The 20280-nt window shown below is 49.8% G+C and overlaps 1 protein-coding gene across 1 annotated transcript in view; it reads left to right on the top strand.

Annotated features, from left to right (window-relative positions):
* LOC116937822 (smoothelin-like protein 1) overlaps positions 1-20280 on the top strand; it is a 33135-nt gene that overhangs the window by 5971 nt on the left and 6884 nt on the right. Inside the window, exons 2-3 of the mRNA XM_076059242.1 lie at positions 2794-2926; positions 5258-5409. Of these exons, the coding sequence (XP_075915357.1) occupies positions 2794-2926; positions 5258-5409 (285 nt within the window). The remainder of the gene's footprint in view (positions 1-2793; positions 2927-5257; positions 5410-20280) is intronic.

The following is a 20280-nucleotide window of genomic DNA, read 5'->3' as shown; positions in this document are numbered from 1 at the left end:
CGGGCCCGCTCACCATCATGAAGGTCATTAATGATCGTGAGCAGAGGGTCAGGGACTCCTAAAGCACGAAGAACAACCCAGAGCCCATGCCTACTGATGGTATCATAGGCCTTGACCAAGTCAATAAAACAGAGATGTAGGTCTGGTTGGAATTCCCTACACCTCTGCTGTAGCAGATGGACAGAAAATATGGCATCTGTGCAGGACCGCCCTTTCCTGAAATCGCATTGGGGCTCCGCAAGCCTCTCCTCAGCGTGCCTGGTAAGGCGATGTTGAATAATCCTTGCCAGGACCTTTTCCGGCACACTGAGGAGTGAGATGCCCCTGTAGTTGTTACAGTCTGTGCGGTCCCCCTTCTTAAAGAGGGGGACCACCAGGGCATCCTTCCAATCCTGCGGAACCCGTCCAGTGGTCCAGACTGTTGTTATGATGTTATAGAGGGCAGTCTGTGCACAAACGCCACCTTCCCTCAGCATTTCGCTTGGGAGATCGTCTCTGCCCACTGCCTTTCTTGGTCTCAGACTCCAGATCGCCTTCAGTACTTCCTCAACAGATGGCACTTCAGCCAGCCACTCACAGGGGGTGACTTCTTCCAATATATGAGGCACCACAGCCTCAGCAGGGTCATCCCCACTTTGTCCCATGATGTTTTCCATGCTGAGGGATTTTCCCTCCCCCAGGACCTCACAGAAATGCTCAGCAAATCTGCAAACCTGTTCCTGGGGGTCGGAGATTGGATCACCGTTTTTTTTCCCTAATGATGGTGATAGGTGTGGCGCTGCAGGTAACTTTTTTGATGGAGTTAAATAGAGATTTGTGATCGCGGGCCACTGAGGCAGACTCCATCTCCTCAGCAACCCACGACCACCACCCATCCTTGCAGCGCCTCACGGCTCTCCGAACCTCCGAGCGAAGGCTGCGGTAAGCCTCCTCATTCTCCGACGTGGGATTCTGTAGCCGATGAAAGTGGGCCTGTCGCTTTTTCTCAGCCATCCTGAACACCTCCTCTGTCAGCCAGGGTCTCTGGTGAGGTCTGGACCGTGTACCCAAAGCAGCCATTGCAGCTGCATGAGCCACAGTCCTAAACCTCGCCCATTTATCCTCGACATCAGGAGGAGTCGGGGACGATGCCAATCCCAGCTGCAAGCGATGATTAAATTCTCGCTTGCAACTTTCATCAGATAACCGAGACCAGGCCACTTTAGGTTGGAATGGGGTCCTGGGTGTACACCCACCACCGGAGTGGAAGAATGGCAGGCGCATCTTACAGATGAAAAGTCGATGGTCAGAGGGCAGATCAGCTCCACAGTAGGTCCTGGTGTCAAGGACATGGGCTCGCATCCGCTGGTCCATCTCTATGCAGTCCAGCAGACGTTCTTGCTTGGACCCGGCATGCATCCATGATGTTGTGTGGATGCGCCGATACCGGAACAGCGTGTTGGTAATTACATACCCATGGGCTGCACATAAATCTAGCAGCCTCCTACCGTTGACATTGAGCTCATCTGGCCCATGCCCTCCAATCACTCCAGACCAGGTGCCAGCATCATGACAAACTCGGGCATTGAAGTCACCCAACAAGATGACTCTATCCCGAGGGGCCACTTTAGCCAGCACCTGTGACAGGAGGTCATAGAAGGCATGTGACTCATTGGCCTTGCCTGCATCCCTCCACGGATGTTCGTCTTCGGTGGGGGCATAAGTAACCACGACCACCACTCCTCGCCCCGGTTGATTGGAAGGCGAGCCCAAAGTAGCCTGGGGCTTACAGCTTCCCACACCTCACCGCCACGCTCCCACGCCCCCTTCATTCTTTTGTTCAAAAGAAGAGCCACACCTTGTTGTTTGGCAGTCTGCTGCCCCGAGTAAAGGACTGTCCGCCCCTCATGGTGGCAGGAGCCAGAACCGGTCCACCGGACCTCCTGAATGACACAGAGATCCAGGCGGTACTGGTCCAGCTCCCGACAGAGGAGTGGCAGCCTCTCCTCCGCAGTGAGCGTTCGAACATTCCACGTGGCCACACGAAGTGGCTTTTCGTTGTTTCTGGAGGAGCCCCGAGGGTAGATACTCAATCTCCTGGCTCCGCCAAATGTGGTTTGGCCAGGAGACGTCATAGACGCCTGTCCCCCCGGGCCTCCGGCAAAAGCTTATTAGTTATATATTTCAGTCGTGGTTTAGTGGTAATTTATTGAAGGTGAAGGGGTTACCAGCCCCTCGCACACGTCCAGAGCCCCCGTTTAGCCACTGTGGTGGACACAGACGCCATGAGGGGAGGAGCCAATCAGAATTGGCCCTCCCCCCACAGCATTGTCCACGACAGAGTTGCCTGTCCGGCACCGCGAAGAGGTAGGGGGTTGTTTTGCCCACCCACTCATTCACTCACTCACCTACCCATCCACTAACTCAACCACCCACTCATTCACTCAATCACCCACTCACCGACCCATCCACTCACTCATCCACTCACTCACGCACCCACTCACCCACCCACTCACCCAATCACTCACTCACCTACCCATCCACTCAATCACCCACTCACTCACGCACCCACTAACCCACTCAACCAATCACTCACCTAACCATCCACTCACTCACTCACCCACTCACCCACTCACTCACTCAATTACCTAACCACTCACTCACCCACTCACTCACCCACCCACCCACTCACTCACTCACTCACCCACTCACTCACTCACTCACCCACCCACCCACTCACTCACTCACCCACCCACTCACTCACCCACTCACTCACCCACTCACTCACCCCCTCCCTCTCATTTCCACCTGCAGAGGCCGTGGTAAGCTGCAGCGATCCAACAGCTTTCAGAGTGGTGGTGGTGGTGGAGGAGGTGGTGGTGGAGGTGGTGGCAGTGTCAAATCACTACTCCTGGACTGGTGCCGAGCACGGACACGTGGTTATGAGGTGGGATGGTGGCTCACTCACCACCACACTCACCACTACACTCACCACCACACTCACCACCACCACACTCACCACCACACTCACCACCACACTCACCACCACACTCACCACTACACTCACCACTACACTCACCACCACTACCACACTCACCACCACACTCACCACCACACTCACCACCACACTCACCACCACACTCACCACTACACTCACCACCACTACACTCACCACCACTACCACACTCACCACCACACTCACCACTACACTCACAACCACACTCACCACCTCCCTCTGTAGGGTGTGGATGTTCAGAACTTCTCCACCAGCTGGGTTGATGGTCTCTCCTTCTGCGCCCTGGTCCACAACTTCTAGACTCACCACCACACTCACCACCACACTCACCACCACACTCACCACTACACTCACCACCACACTCACCACCACACTCACCACCACACTCACCACCACCACACTCACCACCACACTCACCACCACACTCAGCACCACACTCACCACCACACTCACCATCACACTCACCACTACACTCACCACCACACTCACCACTACCACACTCACCACCACCCTCACCACCACACTCACCACCACACTCACCACCTCCCTCTGTAGGGTGTGGACGTTCAGAACTTCTCCACCAGCTGGGTTGATGGTCTCTCCTTCTGCGCCCTGGTCCACAACTTCTAGACTCACCACCACACTCACCACCACACTCACCACCACTACACTTACCACTACCACACTCACCACCACACTCACCACTACCACACTCACCACCACACTCACCACTACTACACTCACCATCACACTCACCACCACACTCACCACCACACTCACCACACTCACCACTACACTCACCACCACACTCACCACCTCCCTCTGTAGGGTGTAGACGTTCAGAACTTCTCCACCAGCTGGGTTGATGGTCTCTCCTTCTGCGCCCTGGTCCACAACTTCTAGACTCAGAACCACACTCACCACCACACTCACCACCACACTCACCACTACACTCACCACCACACTCACCACCATACTCACCACCACACTCACCACCACACCCACCACCACACTCACCACCACACTCACCACTACACTCACCAACACACTCACCACTACACTCACCACTACACTCACCACCACACTCACCACCACACTCACCACCACACTCACCACTACACTCACCACCACACTCACCACCACACTCACCACTACACTCACCACCTCACTCACCACTACAGTCACCACCACACTCACCACTACACTCACCACTACACTCACCACTACACTCACCACCACACTCACCATCACACTCACCACCACACTCACCACCACACTCACCATCACACTCACCACTATACTCACCACCACACTCACCACTACACTCACCACTACACTCACCACACTCACCACTACACTCACCACTACACTCACCACTACACTCACCACCACACTCACCATCACACTCACCACCACACTCACCACCACACTCACCACCACACTCACCATCACACTCACCACTATACTCACCACCACACTCACCACTACACTCACCACTACACTCACCACCACAATCACCACCACACTCACCACCACACTCACCACCACACTCACCATCACCACACTCACCACCACACTCACCATTCACCACCTCCCTCTGTAGGGTGTAGACATTCAGAACTTCTCCACCTTCTGCGCCCTGGTCCACAACTTCTAGACTCACCACCACACTCACCACCACACTCACCACCACTACACTCACCACCACACTCACCACCACACTCACCATTCACCACCTCCCTCTGTAGGGTGTGGACATTCAGAACTTCTCCACCAGCTGGGTTGATGGTCTCGCCTTCTGCGCCCTGGTCCACAACTTCTAGACTCACCACCACACTCACCACCACACTCACCACCACCCTCACCACCACACTCACCACCACCACACTCACCACCACACTCACCACCACACTCACCACCACACTCACCACCACACTCACCACCTCCCTCTGTAGGGTGTAGACATTCAGAACTTCTCTACCAGCTGGGTTGATGGTCTCTCCTTCTGCGCCCTGGTCCACAACTTCTAGACTCAGAACCACACTCACCACCACACTCACAACCACACTCACCACCACACTCACCACCACACTCACCACCTCCTTCTGTAGGGTGTGGACGTTCAGAACTTCTCCACCAGCTGGGTTGATGGTCTCGCCTTCTGCGCCCTGGTCCACAACTTCTAGACTCACCACCACACTCACCACCACACTCACCACCACACTCACCACCACACTCACCATTCACCACCTCCCTCTGTAGGGTGTGGACATTCAGAACTTCTCCACCAGCTGGGTTGATGGTCTCGCCTTCTGTGCCCTGGTCCACAACTTCTACCCAGACGCCTTCGACTTCTCAGCACTAAGCCCGGCCACGCGGAGGCTGAACTTCAGCACGGCGTTCAGCACAGCAGAGTGAGACACACACAGACCGTGTGACACACACACAGTGACACACACACAGTGAGACACCCACAGACCGTGTGACACACACACAGTACACACACACACACCGTGTGACACACACACAGTGAGACACACACAGACCGTGTGACACACACACAGTGACACACACACACACAGTGACACACACACAGTGACACACACAGACCGTGTGACACACACACAGTGACACACACAGACCGTGTGACACACACACAGTGACACACACACACAGTGTGACACACACACAGTGACACACACAGACCGTGTGACACACACTGTGACACACACACACAGTGTGACACACACACTGTGACACACACACACAGTGACACACACAGTACACACAGTGACACACACACAGTGACACACACACAGTGACACGCACAGTGACACACACACACTGTGTGTCACACACACTGTGACACACACACACAGTGACACACACACACACTGTGACACACACACACACTGTGACACACACACAGTGACACACACACACAGACCGTGTGACACACACAGTGACACACACACACACACACTGTGACACACACACACACACAGTGACACACACACACTGTGACACACACACACACTGTGACACACACACAGTGACACACACACACAGACCGTGTGACACACACACAGTGACACACACACACACTGTGTGTCACACACACACACTGACACACACACACACACACCTGCGACACAGACACACACTGTGACACACACACACTGTGACACACACACAGTGTGTGACACACACACACAGTGGCACACACACAGTACACACACACACTGTGACACACACACACTGTGTGACACAGTGTGACACAGTGACACACACACACACACTGTGACACACACAGTACACAGTCTGACACACACACAGTGACACACACACACACACTGTGACACACACACACATACACTGTGTGACACACACACACACACTGTGACACACAGTGACACACACAGTGACACACACACATACACTGTGTGTCACACACACACACAGACACACAGTACACAGTGACACACACACAGTGACACACACACTGTGTGTCACACACACACAGAGACACACACACAGATACACACACACACTGTGACACACACAGTGACACACACACACTGTGACACACACATACACTGTGACACACACACACACACTGTGACACACACAGTGACACACACACAGTGACACACACAGTGACACACACACAGTACACACACACACTGTGACACACACACACAGTGACACACACACATACACACAGTACACACACAGTGACACAAACACACAGTGACACACGGTACACACACACACAGTGACACACACACTGACACACACACACATACACACAGTACACACACTGTGACACACACACATACACACATACACAGTGACACACACACTGTGACACACACTGTGACACACACAGTACACAGTGTGACACACACACACACACACAGTGACACACACAGTGACACACACAGTGACACACACACACTGTGACACACACTGTGTCACACAGTACACTGTGTGACACAGTGTACTGTGTGACAGTGACACACACACAGACACACAGACACACTGTGACACACACAGTGACACACACAGTGACACACACACTGTGACACACACACACACAGTGTGACACACACACTGTGACACACACTGTGTCACACAGTACACTGTGTGACACAGTGACACACACAGACACACAGTGACACACACACACTGTGACACACAATACACACACACACAGTGACACACACACACACAGTGACACACACAGACAAAGATACAAAGATCCCCCATATAGCCTTAACAGACTGTAGGGGCAAGTGCTGTTAGCGAGCACCTATGAAGGCCGGAACGGTACACGAGGGGGTGGGTGGCCAGCACCACGCCCGACCGCCTTTGTCTCCCTAGTGGCGATGTTTGCACACCGCACCAGGTACTCATTTGAGGCTGAGTCGACCTAGGGGAGGCCCGGGACCGGTTCAGATAATCGTCACTGATGGTGTTGGCCGTGAGCGGGAATCGAACCCGGGTCACCAGGTTCATAGCGCAGCGTAGCGCTAACCACTACACTATCGCTTCCCACACACACACCCAGACACACACACACAGACACACACACACTCAAAACACACACACACACACAGACACACACAGACACACACACAGTCACACACACGCACACAGAGACACACACACAGACACACACACTAACACACACTAACACACACTAACACACACTAACACACACACACTAACAAAGACAAAGACAAAGATCCCCCATATAGCCTTAACAGACTGTAGGGGCAAGTGCTGTTAGCAAGCACCTATGAAGGCCGGTAACGGTACACGAGGGGGTGGGTGGCCAGCACCACGCCCGACCGCCTTTGTCTCCCTAGTGGCAATGTTTACACACTGCACCAGGTACTCATTTGAGGCTGAGTCGACCTAGGGGAGGCCCGGGACCGGTTCAGATAATCGCCACTGGTGTTGTCCGTGAGCGGGAATCGAACCCGGGTCGCCAGGTTCATAGCGCAGCGTAGCGCTAACCACTACACTACCGCTTCCCACACACACCCAGACACACACACACAGACACACACACACTCAACACACACACACACAGACACACACACAGTCACACACACGCACACAGAGACACACACACAGACACACACACACTGACACACACACACTGACACACACACTAACACACACTAACACACACACACACTAACACACACTAACAAACACACACACACTAACATAGACACACACTAACACACTAACACACACTAACACTAACACACTGACACACACACACTGACACACACACACACACACTGACACACACTAACACACACACTAACACACACACACTAACACACACTAACACACACTAACACACACACACACACTGACACACACACACTAACATACACTAACACACACACTAACACTAACACACACACACTAACACACACTAACACACACAACAACCGCCATTCGCCACTAAGTGGCGGTGACGTCACCACGACGCTTGTGCCAGGCTACGTGCACCCTGAGGCCACGTGAAGTGTCGAACGCCCGCTGGCAGGAGGTCACGGGGCAGACCCAGGTGCCACGGGTCGACTGACTGAGATGACCGGCTGATGCACCACCTGTGCCCTCTACTGTGCCAACCTGCTGTGCTTTAGCCACCCGGCGCTCCGCTCGCTGTTGTGAGCGTCGCTCCTCCGCCCTCCGTTGTTGTTGGAGGGCGACTGCCTCCAACTGCCCAGTAGCATCCTTCACGAGCCTCCTCCACAGAGGCCGATCTTGACACCGCTGGTACCAGTCATCGGCAAGTCCACTCAGCTCCACGTCCTCCTGTACCACATCACTCCATCTCTTCTCTAGCCCGTGCCGCGCCCGCTTAGCCCCCTCAATCCGGCCAAACAAAAGCTGTTTCGGCATGCGGTGGCTGGGCATGCGGGCTACATGACCCAGCCATCGCAGCCTTGCCTGCCGGAGGAGCTCACCGATGGGACCCTGCCCAGATCTTTCAAGGATTTGTGAGCTCCTCACACAATCCAGTCTGGTTAAACCCAGGATGGATCGTAGGCAGCCCAGCCTAAATGTTTCTAACCGGCGAAGATGTTCCATTAGGGGGGTCCACGTTTCGCAAGCGTAGAGAAGGGAGGGAATGACCGTGGCCGAGAAGACCTGAAGCTTAGTGCGGAGCGACAGACCAGGTAGCTTCCACACAGCGTTACGCAACCGATGAAAAGATATTGCCGCTCGACTGATTCGGAGTGAGACCTCTGCTGTTAAACTGGAGCCAGTCATAAGCACACTGCCCAGGTATGGGAAACTCTCCACTCTCTCCACAACTGCCCCATCACCGATTGGGAGTTGTGGGGGTGGAGTGTCCGATGGTACAAAATACCCAGGCAGGTGCTTAGTTTTGGTGGGGCTGATGGTAAGGCCCCACCTCTTAGTGGCACGCTCCAGTCTCAGCAGCAGCGTCTCCAACTCCTCCTCTGACTGAGCAGCTATTACCAAATCATCAGCATACATAACGTGGTTGAGCAATAGGGAGCCATCCCTTGACCGCACCCGGGCATCGATTAGCCTCCCATTATATCTGTACCATATGGAGATTCCCCCGCTACAGCTATTGAAGGCTTCACGAACTACGTGGTCAAAATAGATGTTAAATAATGTGGGAGCCAGAGGACATCCCTGTCGCACCCCAAGGTGTACAGGGAATGGCTCTGACTCCCGGCCACGTAGTTTTACCCGGGCCCGCTCACCATCATGAAGGTCCTTAATGATCGTGAGCAGAGGGTCAGGTACTCCAAAAGCACGAAGAACGACCCAGAGCCCAGGCCTACTGATGGTATCATAGGCCTTGACCAGGTCAATAATGCAGAGATGTAGGTCTTGTTGGAATTCCCTACACCTCTGCTGTAGCAGACGGACAGAAAATATGGCATCTGTGCAGGACCGCCCTTTCCTGAAACCGCATTGGGGCTCCGCAAGCCTCTCCTCAGCGTTCCTGGCAAGGCGATGCTGAATAATCCTTGCCAGGACCTTTCCCGGCACACACACACACTGACACACACACACTAACATACACTAACACACACACACACTAACACACACACACTAACACACACACTAACATACACACACACTAACATACACACACACTAACACACACACTAACACACACACACTAACACACACTAACACACACTAACACACACACACACTGACACACTAACACACACACTAACACACACACTAACACACACACACACTAACACACACACACACTAACACACACACACTAACACACACACACACTAACACACACACACTAACACACACACACACTAACACACACACACTAACACACACACACACTAACACTAACACACACACACACTAACACACACACACTAACACACACACACTAACACACACACACACTAACACACACACTAACACACACACTAACACACACACACTAACACACACACACTAACACACTAACATACACACTAACATACACACACACACTAACACACACACCAACACACTAACACACACACACTAACACACACTAACACACTGACACGTCTATGCAGGTCACCAATGCACCTGCCCCTCGCCTGCCCCTCGCTGCTATCGATCCGTGGGTTCTGTCTGCTGCTGATGATGGTGATGATGCTGATGATGGTGATGATGATACTGATGATGCTGATGATGGTGATGATGATGATGCTGAGTATGATGCTGATGATGGTGCTGCTGATGATGATGATGCTGATGATGGTGATGATGATGCTGATGATGCTGAGTCTGATGCTGAGTATGATGCTGATGATGGTGCTGCTGCTGATGATGATGATGGTGATGATGATGATGCTGATGATGATGCTGAGTATGATGCTGATGATGATGATGGTGATGCTGCTGCTGCTGATGATGATGATCCTGATGATGGTGCTGATGATGGTGATGCTGCTGCTGATGATGCTGATGATGATGCTGCTGATGATGATGCTGATGATGATGCTGAGTATGATGATGCTGATGATGATGGTGATGCTGCTGATGATGATGATGATGCTGATGATGGTGCTGATGAAGGTGATGATGATGATGTTGATGATGTTGGTGATGCTGCTGATGATGCTGATGATGATGATGCTGGTGATGATGGTGATGATGGTGCTGATGATGGTGATGCTGATGATGGTGATGATGGTGCTGATGATGGTGATTCTGCTGCTGATGATGATGCTTATGGTGCTGATGATGATGCTGATGATGGTGATGCTGCTGATGATGATGTTGATGATGTTGGTGATGCTGCTGATGATGCTGATGATGATGCTGGTGATGATGGTGATGATGGTGATGATGGTGCTGATGGTGCTGATGATGGTGATGCTGATGATGGTGATGATGGTGATGCTGCTGATGATGGTGATGCTGATGATGCTGATGCTGATGATGCTGATGGTGGTGATGCTGCTGATGATGGTGATGATGCGGCTGATGCTGCTGCTGCTGCTGATGATGATGATGCTGCTGCTGCTGATGATGATGATGCTGCTGATGATGGTGATGATGATGCTGCTCATGATGGTGATGATGATGCTGCTGATGATGATGATAATGCTGCTGCTGCTGATGATGATGATGATGCTGCTGATGGTGATGATGCTGATGATAATGTTGATGATGGTGATGCTGATGATGATGATGCTGATGATTCTATTTATGTTGATGCTGATCATGATGATGCTGATGATGATGCTGAGTGATGATGATGATGCTGATGATGATGATGGTGATGATGATGCTGATGATGTTGATGGTTATGATGATGATTCTGCTGCTGATGATGGTGATGCTGATGCTGATGATGCTGAGTATGATGATGGTGATGGTGATGATGATCCTGATGATGATGCTGATGATGATGATATTGCTGAGTATTGTAATGATGATGCTGATCATGCTGTTGATGATGATGCTGATGATGATATTGCTGAGTATGATAATGATGATGCTGATGATGATATTGCTGAGTATGATAATGATTATGCTGATGATGATGCTGTTGATGCTGTTGCTGTTGATGCTGTTGCTGTTGATGCTGTTGCTGTTGATGCTGTTGCTGATGATGCTGATTATGATGCTGTTGATGATGATGAGTATGATGATGATGATTCTGATGATGCTGATGATGATATTGCTGAGAATGATAATGATGATGCTGTTGATGCTGCTGATGGTGATGCTGCTGATGCTTCTGATGATGATGATGCTGCTGCTGCTGCTGATGATGATGATGATGCTGCTGATGATGCTGCTGCTGATGATGCTGCTGCTGATGGTGATGATGATGCTGATGGTGATGATGATGATAATGTTGATGATGGTGATGATGATGCTGTTGAAGATGATGCTGATCATGATGATGATGATGCAGAGTATGATGATGATGGTGATGATGATGATGATGCTGATGATGGTGATGATGGTGCTGATGATGATGATGCTGCTGCTGATGATGGTGATGATGATCCTGCGGATGATGATGCTGCTGCTGCTGATGATGATCCTGCTGATGATGATGCTGATGATGGTGATGATGGTGCTGATTATGGTGATGCTGCTGATGCTGATGATGCTGATGATGATGCTAATGATGATGATGATGCTGATGATGCTGCTGATGATGGTGATGATGATCTACTGATGATGATGGTGATGATGGTGCTGATGATGGTGATGCTGCTGATGATGATGCTGCTGATGATGCTGCTGATGATGATGCTGATGATGATGCTGATGGTGCTTATGACGGTGATGCTGCTGCTGCTGATGATGCTGCTGATGATGGTGATGATTATGCTGCTGCTGATGATGATGCTGATGATGCTGCTGATGATGGTGCTGATGATGGTGATGCTGCTGCTGATGATGATGATGCTTATGTTGCTGATGATGATGCTGATGATGGTGATGATGATGTTGATGATGTTGGTGATGCTGCTGCTGATGATGATGCTGGTGATGATGGTGATGATGGTGATGCTGATGATGGTGATGCTGATGATGGTGATGATGGTGCTGATGATGGTGATTCTGCTGCTGCTGATGATGCTTATGATGCTGATGATGATGCTGCTGATGATGATGATGATGTTGATGATGTTGGTGATGCTGCTGATGATGCTGATGATGATGCTGGTGATGATGGTGATGATGGTGCTGATGGTACTGATGATGGTGATGCTGATGGTGGTGATGCTGCTGATGATGATGGTGATGATGCTGCTGATGCTGCTGCTGATAATGATGATGCTGCTGCTGCTGCTGATGATGATGATGCTGCTGATGATGGTGATGATGATGCTGCTCATGATGGTGATGATGATGCTGCTGATGGTGATGATGCTGATGATAATGTTGATGATGGTGATGCTGGTGATGATGATGCTGATGATTCTATTTATGTTGATGCTGATCATGATGATGCTGATGATGATGCTGAGTGATGATGATGCTGCTGATGATGATGGTGATGATGATGCTGATGATGTTGATGGTTATGATGATGATGATGCTGCTGATGATGATGGTGATGCTGATGCTGATGATGCTGAGTATGATGATGGTGATGGTGATGATGATCCCGATGATGCTGATGATGATGATATTGCTGAGTATGATAATGATGATGCTGATGATGATATTGCTGAGTATGATAATGATTATGCTCATGATGCTGTTGATGCTGTTGATGCTGTTGCTGTTGATGCTGTTGCTGATGATGATGCTGATGATGATGCTGATTATGATGCTGTTGATGATGATGAGTATGATAATGATGATGATGATGATTCTGATGATGCTGATGATTTTTTGCTGAGTATGATAATGATGATGCTGTTGATGATGATGATGGTGATGCTGCTGATGCTGCTGCTGCTGCTGATGATGATGCTGCTGCTGCTGCTGATGATGCTGCTGATGATGATGCTGATGATGCTGCTGCTGATGATGCTGCTGCTGATGGTGATGATGATGCTGATGGTGATGATGATGCTGATGGTGATGATGATGATAATGTTGATGATGGTGATGATGATGCTGTTGAAGATGATGCTGATCATGATGATGATGATGCTGAGTATGATGATGATGGTGATGATGATGATGATGCTGATGATGCTGATGCTGCTAATGATGGTGATGGTGATGCTGATGATGGTGATGCTGATGATGCTGATGCTGATGAGGATGATGATGATGATGATGGTGATGATGATGCTGCTGATGATGATGCTGGTGCTGCTGATGATGATGCTGGTGCTGCTGATGATGCTGATGATGATGCTGATGATGATGGGGATGATGCTGAGTATGATGCTGATGATGCTGCTGATGATGATGATGCTGATGATGATGCTGCCGATGATGATGCTGATGATGCTGATTATGGTGATGATGATGGTGATGATGATATTGATGATGCTGATGATGTTGATGATGATGCTGAGTATGATGCTGATGATGGTGATGATGATGCTGATTATGATGATGCTGAGTATGATGATGCTGCTGATGATGATGCTGGTGCTGCTGATGATGCGGACGATGATGCTGATGATGGGGATGATGCTGAGTATGATGCTGATGATGCTGCTGATGATGATGATGATGCTGATGATGATGCTGCCGATGATGATGCTGATGATGCTGATTATGGTGATGATGATGGTGATGATGATACTGATGATGCTGATGATGTTGATGATGATGCTGAGTGTGATGCTGATGATGGTGCTGCTGATGATGATGCTGATGATGATGCTGAGTATGATGCTGATGATGGTGCTGCTGATGATGATGGTGATTATGGTGATGATGATGGTGATGATGATGCTGATGATGGTGATGATGGTGATGTTGCTGATGATGATGCTGATGATGGTGATGCTGCTGCTGATGATGATGATGATGCTGATGATGCTGATGATGCTGCTGATGATGATGATGCTGATGATGATGGTGATGATGCTGATGGTGATGATGATGATAATGTTGATGATGATGCTGTTGAAGATGATGCTGATCATGATGATGATAATGATGCTGAGTATGATGATGGTGATGATGATGATGCTGATGCTGCTAATGATGGTGATGCTGATGATGGTGATGCTGATGATGATGATGGTGATGATGATGATGATGCTGCTGATGCTGATGATGGTGCTGCTGATGATGATGGTGATTATGGTGATGATGATGGTGATGATGATGCTGATGATGGTGATGATGGTGATGTTGCTGATGATGATGCTGATGATGGTGATGCTGCTGCTGATGATGATGATGATGCTGATGATGCTGATGATGCTGCTGATGATGATGATGCTGATGATGATGGTGATGATGCTGATGGTGATGATGATGATAATGTTGATGATGATGCTGTTGAAGATGATGCTGATCATGATGATGATAATGATGCTGAGTATGATGATGGTGATGATGATGATGCTGATGCTGCTAATGATGGTGATGCTGATGATGGTGATGCTGATGATGCTGATGAGGATGATGATGATGATGATGGTGATGATGATGATGATGATGCTGCTGATGATGATGCTGGTGCTGCTGATGATGCTGATGATGATGCTGATGATGGGGATGATGCTGATGATGATGATGATGGTGATGATGATGATGCTGATTATGATGATGCTGAGTATGATGATGGTGATGCTGCTGCTGATGATGATGGTGCTGATGATGGTGATGCTGCTGCTGATGATGCTGCTGCTGCTGCTGATGATGATGATGATGATGCTGATGATGATGCTGCCGATGATGATGCTGATGATGCTGATTATGGTGATGATGATGGTGATGATGATACTGATGATGCTGATGATGTTGATGATGATGCTGAGTGTGATGCTGATGATGGTGCTGCTGATGATGATGCTGATGATGATGCTGAGTATAATGCTGAGTATGATGCTGATGATGGTGCTGCTGCTGATGATGATGCTGATGATGATGCTGAGTATGATGCTGATGATGGTGCTGCTGATGATGATGCTGAATATGGTGATGATGATGGTGATGATGCTGATGATGGTGATGCTGCTGATGATCATGCTGATGATGGTGATGCTGCTGCTGATGATGATGCTGCTGATGATGATGATGCTGATGATGATGCTGCTGATGATGATGATGATCATGCTGATGATGGTGATGATGGCGATGATGATGATGCTGATGATGGTAATGATGATGATGATGCTGATGATGTTGATGATGATGCTGATGATGGTGATGCTGCTGATGATGATGGTGATGATGCTGCTGCTGCTGATGATGATCCTGCTGATGATGATGCTGATGATGGTGATGATGGTGCTGATGATGGTGATGCTGCTGATGCTGATGATGCTGATGATGATGATGATGATGCTGTTGATGATGGTGATGATGATCTACTGATGATGATGATGATGGTGATGATGATGGCGCTGATGATGGTGATGCTGCTGATGATGATGCTGATGATGATGATGCTGCTAATGATGATGCTGATGATGATGCTGATGCTGATGATGCTGCTGATGATGATGCTGATGGTGCTTATGATGGTGATGCTGCTGCTGATGATGATGCTGCTGATGATGGTGATGATTTTGCTGCTGATGATGATGCTGATGATGCTGCTGATGATGGTGATGATGATGCTACTGATGATGATGATGATGCTGATGATGATGTTGATGATGGTGCTGATGATGGTGCTGATGATGGTGATGCTGCTGATGATGATGATGCTGATAATCACGATGCTGATGATGATAATGGTGATGATGTTGCTGATGATGGTGACGCTGCTGCTGCTGCTGATGATGATGATGCTTATGATGCTGATGATGATGATGCTTATGATGCTGATGATGCTGATGATGGTGATGATGCTGATGATGTTGGTGATGCTGCTGATGATACTGATGATGATGATGCTGGTGATGATGGTGATGATGTGCTGATGATGGTGATGCTGATGATGGTGATGATGGTGCTGATGATGGTGATGCTGCTGCTGATGATGATGATGCTTATGATGCTGATGATGATACTGATGATGGTGATGCTGCTGATGATGATGTTGATGATGTTGGTGATGCTGCTGATGATGCTGATGATGATGATGATGCTGGTGATGATGGTGATGATGCTGCTGCTGATGCTGATGATGCTGATGGTGGTGATGCTGCTGATGATGATGGTGATGATGCTGCTGATGCTGCTGATGATGCTGCTGCTGCTGATGATGATGATGATGCTGCTGATGATGGTGATGATGATGCTGCTCATGATGGTGATGATGATGCTGCTGCTGATGATGATAATGCTGCTGCTGATGATGATGCTGATGCTGCTGATGGTGATGATGCTGATGATAATGTTGATGATGGTGATGCTGATGATGATGATGCTGATGATTCTGTTCATGTTGATGCTGATCATGATGATGCTGATGATGATGCTGAGTTTGATGATGATGCTGATGATGTTGATGCTGATGCTGATGATGCTGAGTATGATGATGGTGATGGTGATGATGATCCTGATGATGATGCTGCTGCTGATGATGATGATATTGCTGAGTATGATAATGATGATGCTGATCATGCTGTTGATGATGATGCTGATGATATTGCTGAGTGTGATAATGATGATGCTGATGATGATATTGCTGAGTATGATAATGATTATGCTGATGCTGTTGATGCTGTTGCTGTTGATGCTGTTGCTGATGATGATGCTGATTATGATGCTGTTGATGATGATGAGTATGATAATGATGATGCTGATGATGATTCTGATGATGCTGATGATGATATTGCTGAGTATGATAATGATGATGCTGTTGATGATGATGATGGTGATGCTGCTGATGCTGCTGCTGCTGATGATGATGCTGCTGCTGATGATGATGATGCTGCTGCTGATGGTGATGATGATGCTGCTGCTGATGATGATGTCGCTGATGATGATGTTGATGATGCTGCTGCTGATGATGATGCTGCTGCTGATGGTGATGATGATGCTGATGGTGATGATGATGATAATGTTGATGATGGTGATGCTGATGATGATGCTGATGGTGATGTTGATGATGATGCTGATCATGATGATGATGCTGAGTATGATGATGATGCTGGTGATGTTGATGATGATGCTGATGATGCTGATGCTGCTAATGATGGTGATGGTGATGCTGATGATGGTGATGCTGATGAGGATGATGATGATGCTGCTGATGATGATGGTGATGATGATGATTGCTGCTGATGATGGTGATGCTGATGCTGATGATGCTGAGTATAATGATGGTGATGATGATCTTGATGATGATGCTGATGATTATGATATTGCTGAGTATGATAATGATGATGCTGATGCTGTTGCTGTCGATGCTGTTGCTGTTGATGATGATGCTGATGATGATGCTGATGATGATGATGAGTATGATAATGATGATGCTGTTGATGATAATGATGATGCTGTTGCTGTTGATGCTGATGCTGTTGCTGTTGATGATGATGCTGATGATGATGCTGATGATGAGGAGGATGATGATGATGATGCTGATGATGAGGATGATGATGATGCTGTTGCTGTTGATGATGCTGATGATGATGCTGATGATGATGATGCTGATGATGATGATGCTGATGATGCTGCCCCTGGCTACCCCCTAACGCTGCCTGCAACCCCTGGACATGTTACCACTCCAAACCACCACCAACACCGTGATCAATAACTTCATCAATACCATCATCACAATCACCATTATCATCAATACCATCATTACATTCACCATTATCATCAATGCCATCATCACAATCACCATTATCATCAATACCATCATTACATTCACCATTATCATCAATGCCATCATTACATTCACCATCATCATCAATACCATCATTACATTCACCACTATCAATACCATCATTACATTCACCATTATCATCAATACCATCATTACATTCACCATTATCAATACCATCATCACCACCATCACCCTAAACCCTCCACCCACCACCCACCCACCATCACCCTAAACCCTCCACCCACCCACCATCACCACCATCACCCTAAACCCTCCACCCACCCACCCACCACCCACCCACCATCACCCTAACCCCTCCCTCCACCCACCCACCACCAACCCACCATCACCCTAAACCCTCCACCCACCCACCATCACCCTAACCCCTCCTTCCACCCACCCACCACCCACCCACCATCACCCTAACCCCTCCCTCCACCCACCCACCACCAACCCACCATCACCCCCCACCCACCCACCATCACCACCATCACCCTAACCCCTCCCTCCACCCTCCCTCCACCCACCCACCATCACCCTAAACCCTCCACCCACCCACCATCACCACCATCACCCTAAACCCTCCACCCACCCACCACCCACCCACCATTACCCTAACCCCTCCCTCCACCCACCCACCACACACCCATCATCACCCTAAACCCTCCACCCGCCCACCACCCACCATCACCCTAAACCCTCCACCCACCCACCATCACCCTAACTCCTCCACCCACCACCCAACCACCATCACCCTAACCCCTCCCTCCACCCACCCACCATCACCACCATCACCCTAAACCCTCCACCCACCCACCACCCACCCACCATCACCCTAAACCCTCCACCCACCCACCACCCACCCACCCACCATCACCCTAACCCCTCCCTCCACCCACCCACCACCCACCCACCACCCACCCACCATCACCCAAAACCCTCCCTCCACTCACCCACCATCACCCTAAACCCTCCACCCGCCCACCACCCACCCACCATCACCCTAAACCCTCCACCCGCCCACCACCCACCCACCATCACCCTAAACCCTCCACCCACCCACCGTCACTCTAAACCCTCCACCCACCCACCATCACCCTAACCCCTCCACCCACCATCACCCTAAACCCTCCACCCACCCACCATCACCCTAATCCCTCCCTCCACCCACCCACCATCACCACCATCACCCTAAACCCTCCACCCACCCACCACCACCCTAAACCCACCACCCACCCACCACCCACCCACCATCATCCTAAACCCATCACCCACCCACCATCACCCTAAACCCTCCACCCACCCACCACCCACCCACCATCACCCTAAACCCTCCACCCACCCACCATCACCAACATCA

Source organism: Petromyzon marinus (assembly GCF_048934315.1).
Source record: "Petromyzon marinus isolate PM22_M1 ecotype Great Lakes invasive population chromosome 84 unlocalized genomic scaffold, UKy_Petmar_22M1.pri1.0 chr84_unloc.7, whole genome shotgun sequence".
Lineage (NCBI taxonomy): Eukaryota > Metazoa > Chordata > Hyperoartia > Petromyzontiformes > Petromyzontidae > Petromyzon > Petromyzon marinus.
Note: the sequence above shows the minus strand (reverse complement) of the source record. Positions and strands in the feature narration are given on the sequence as shown.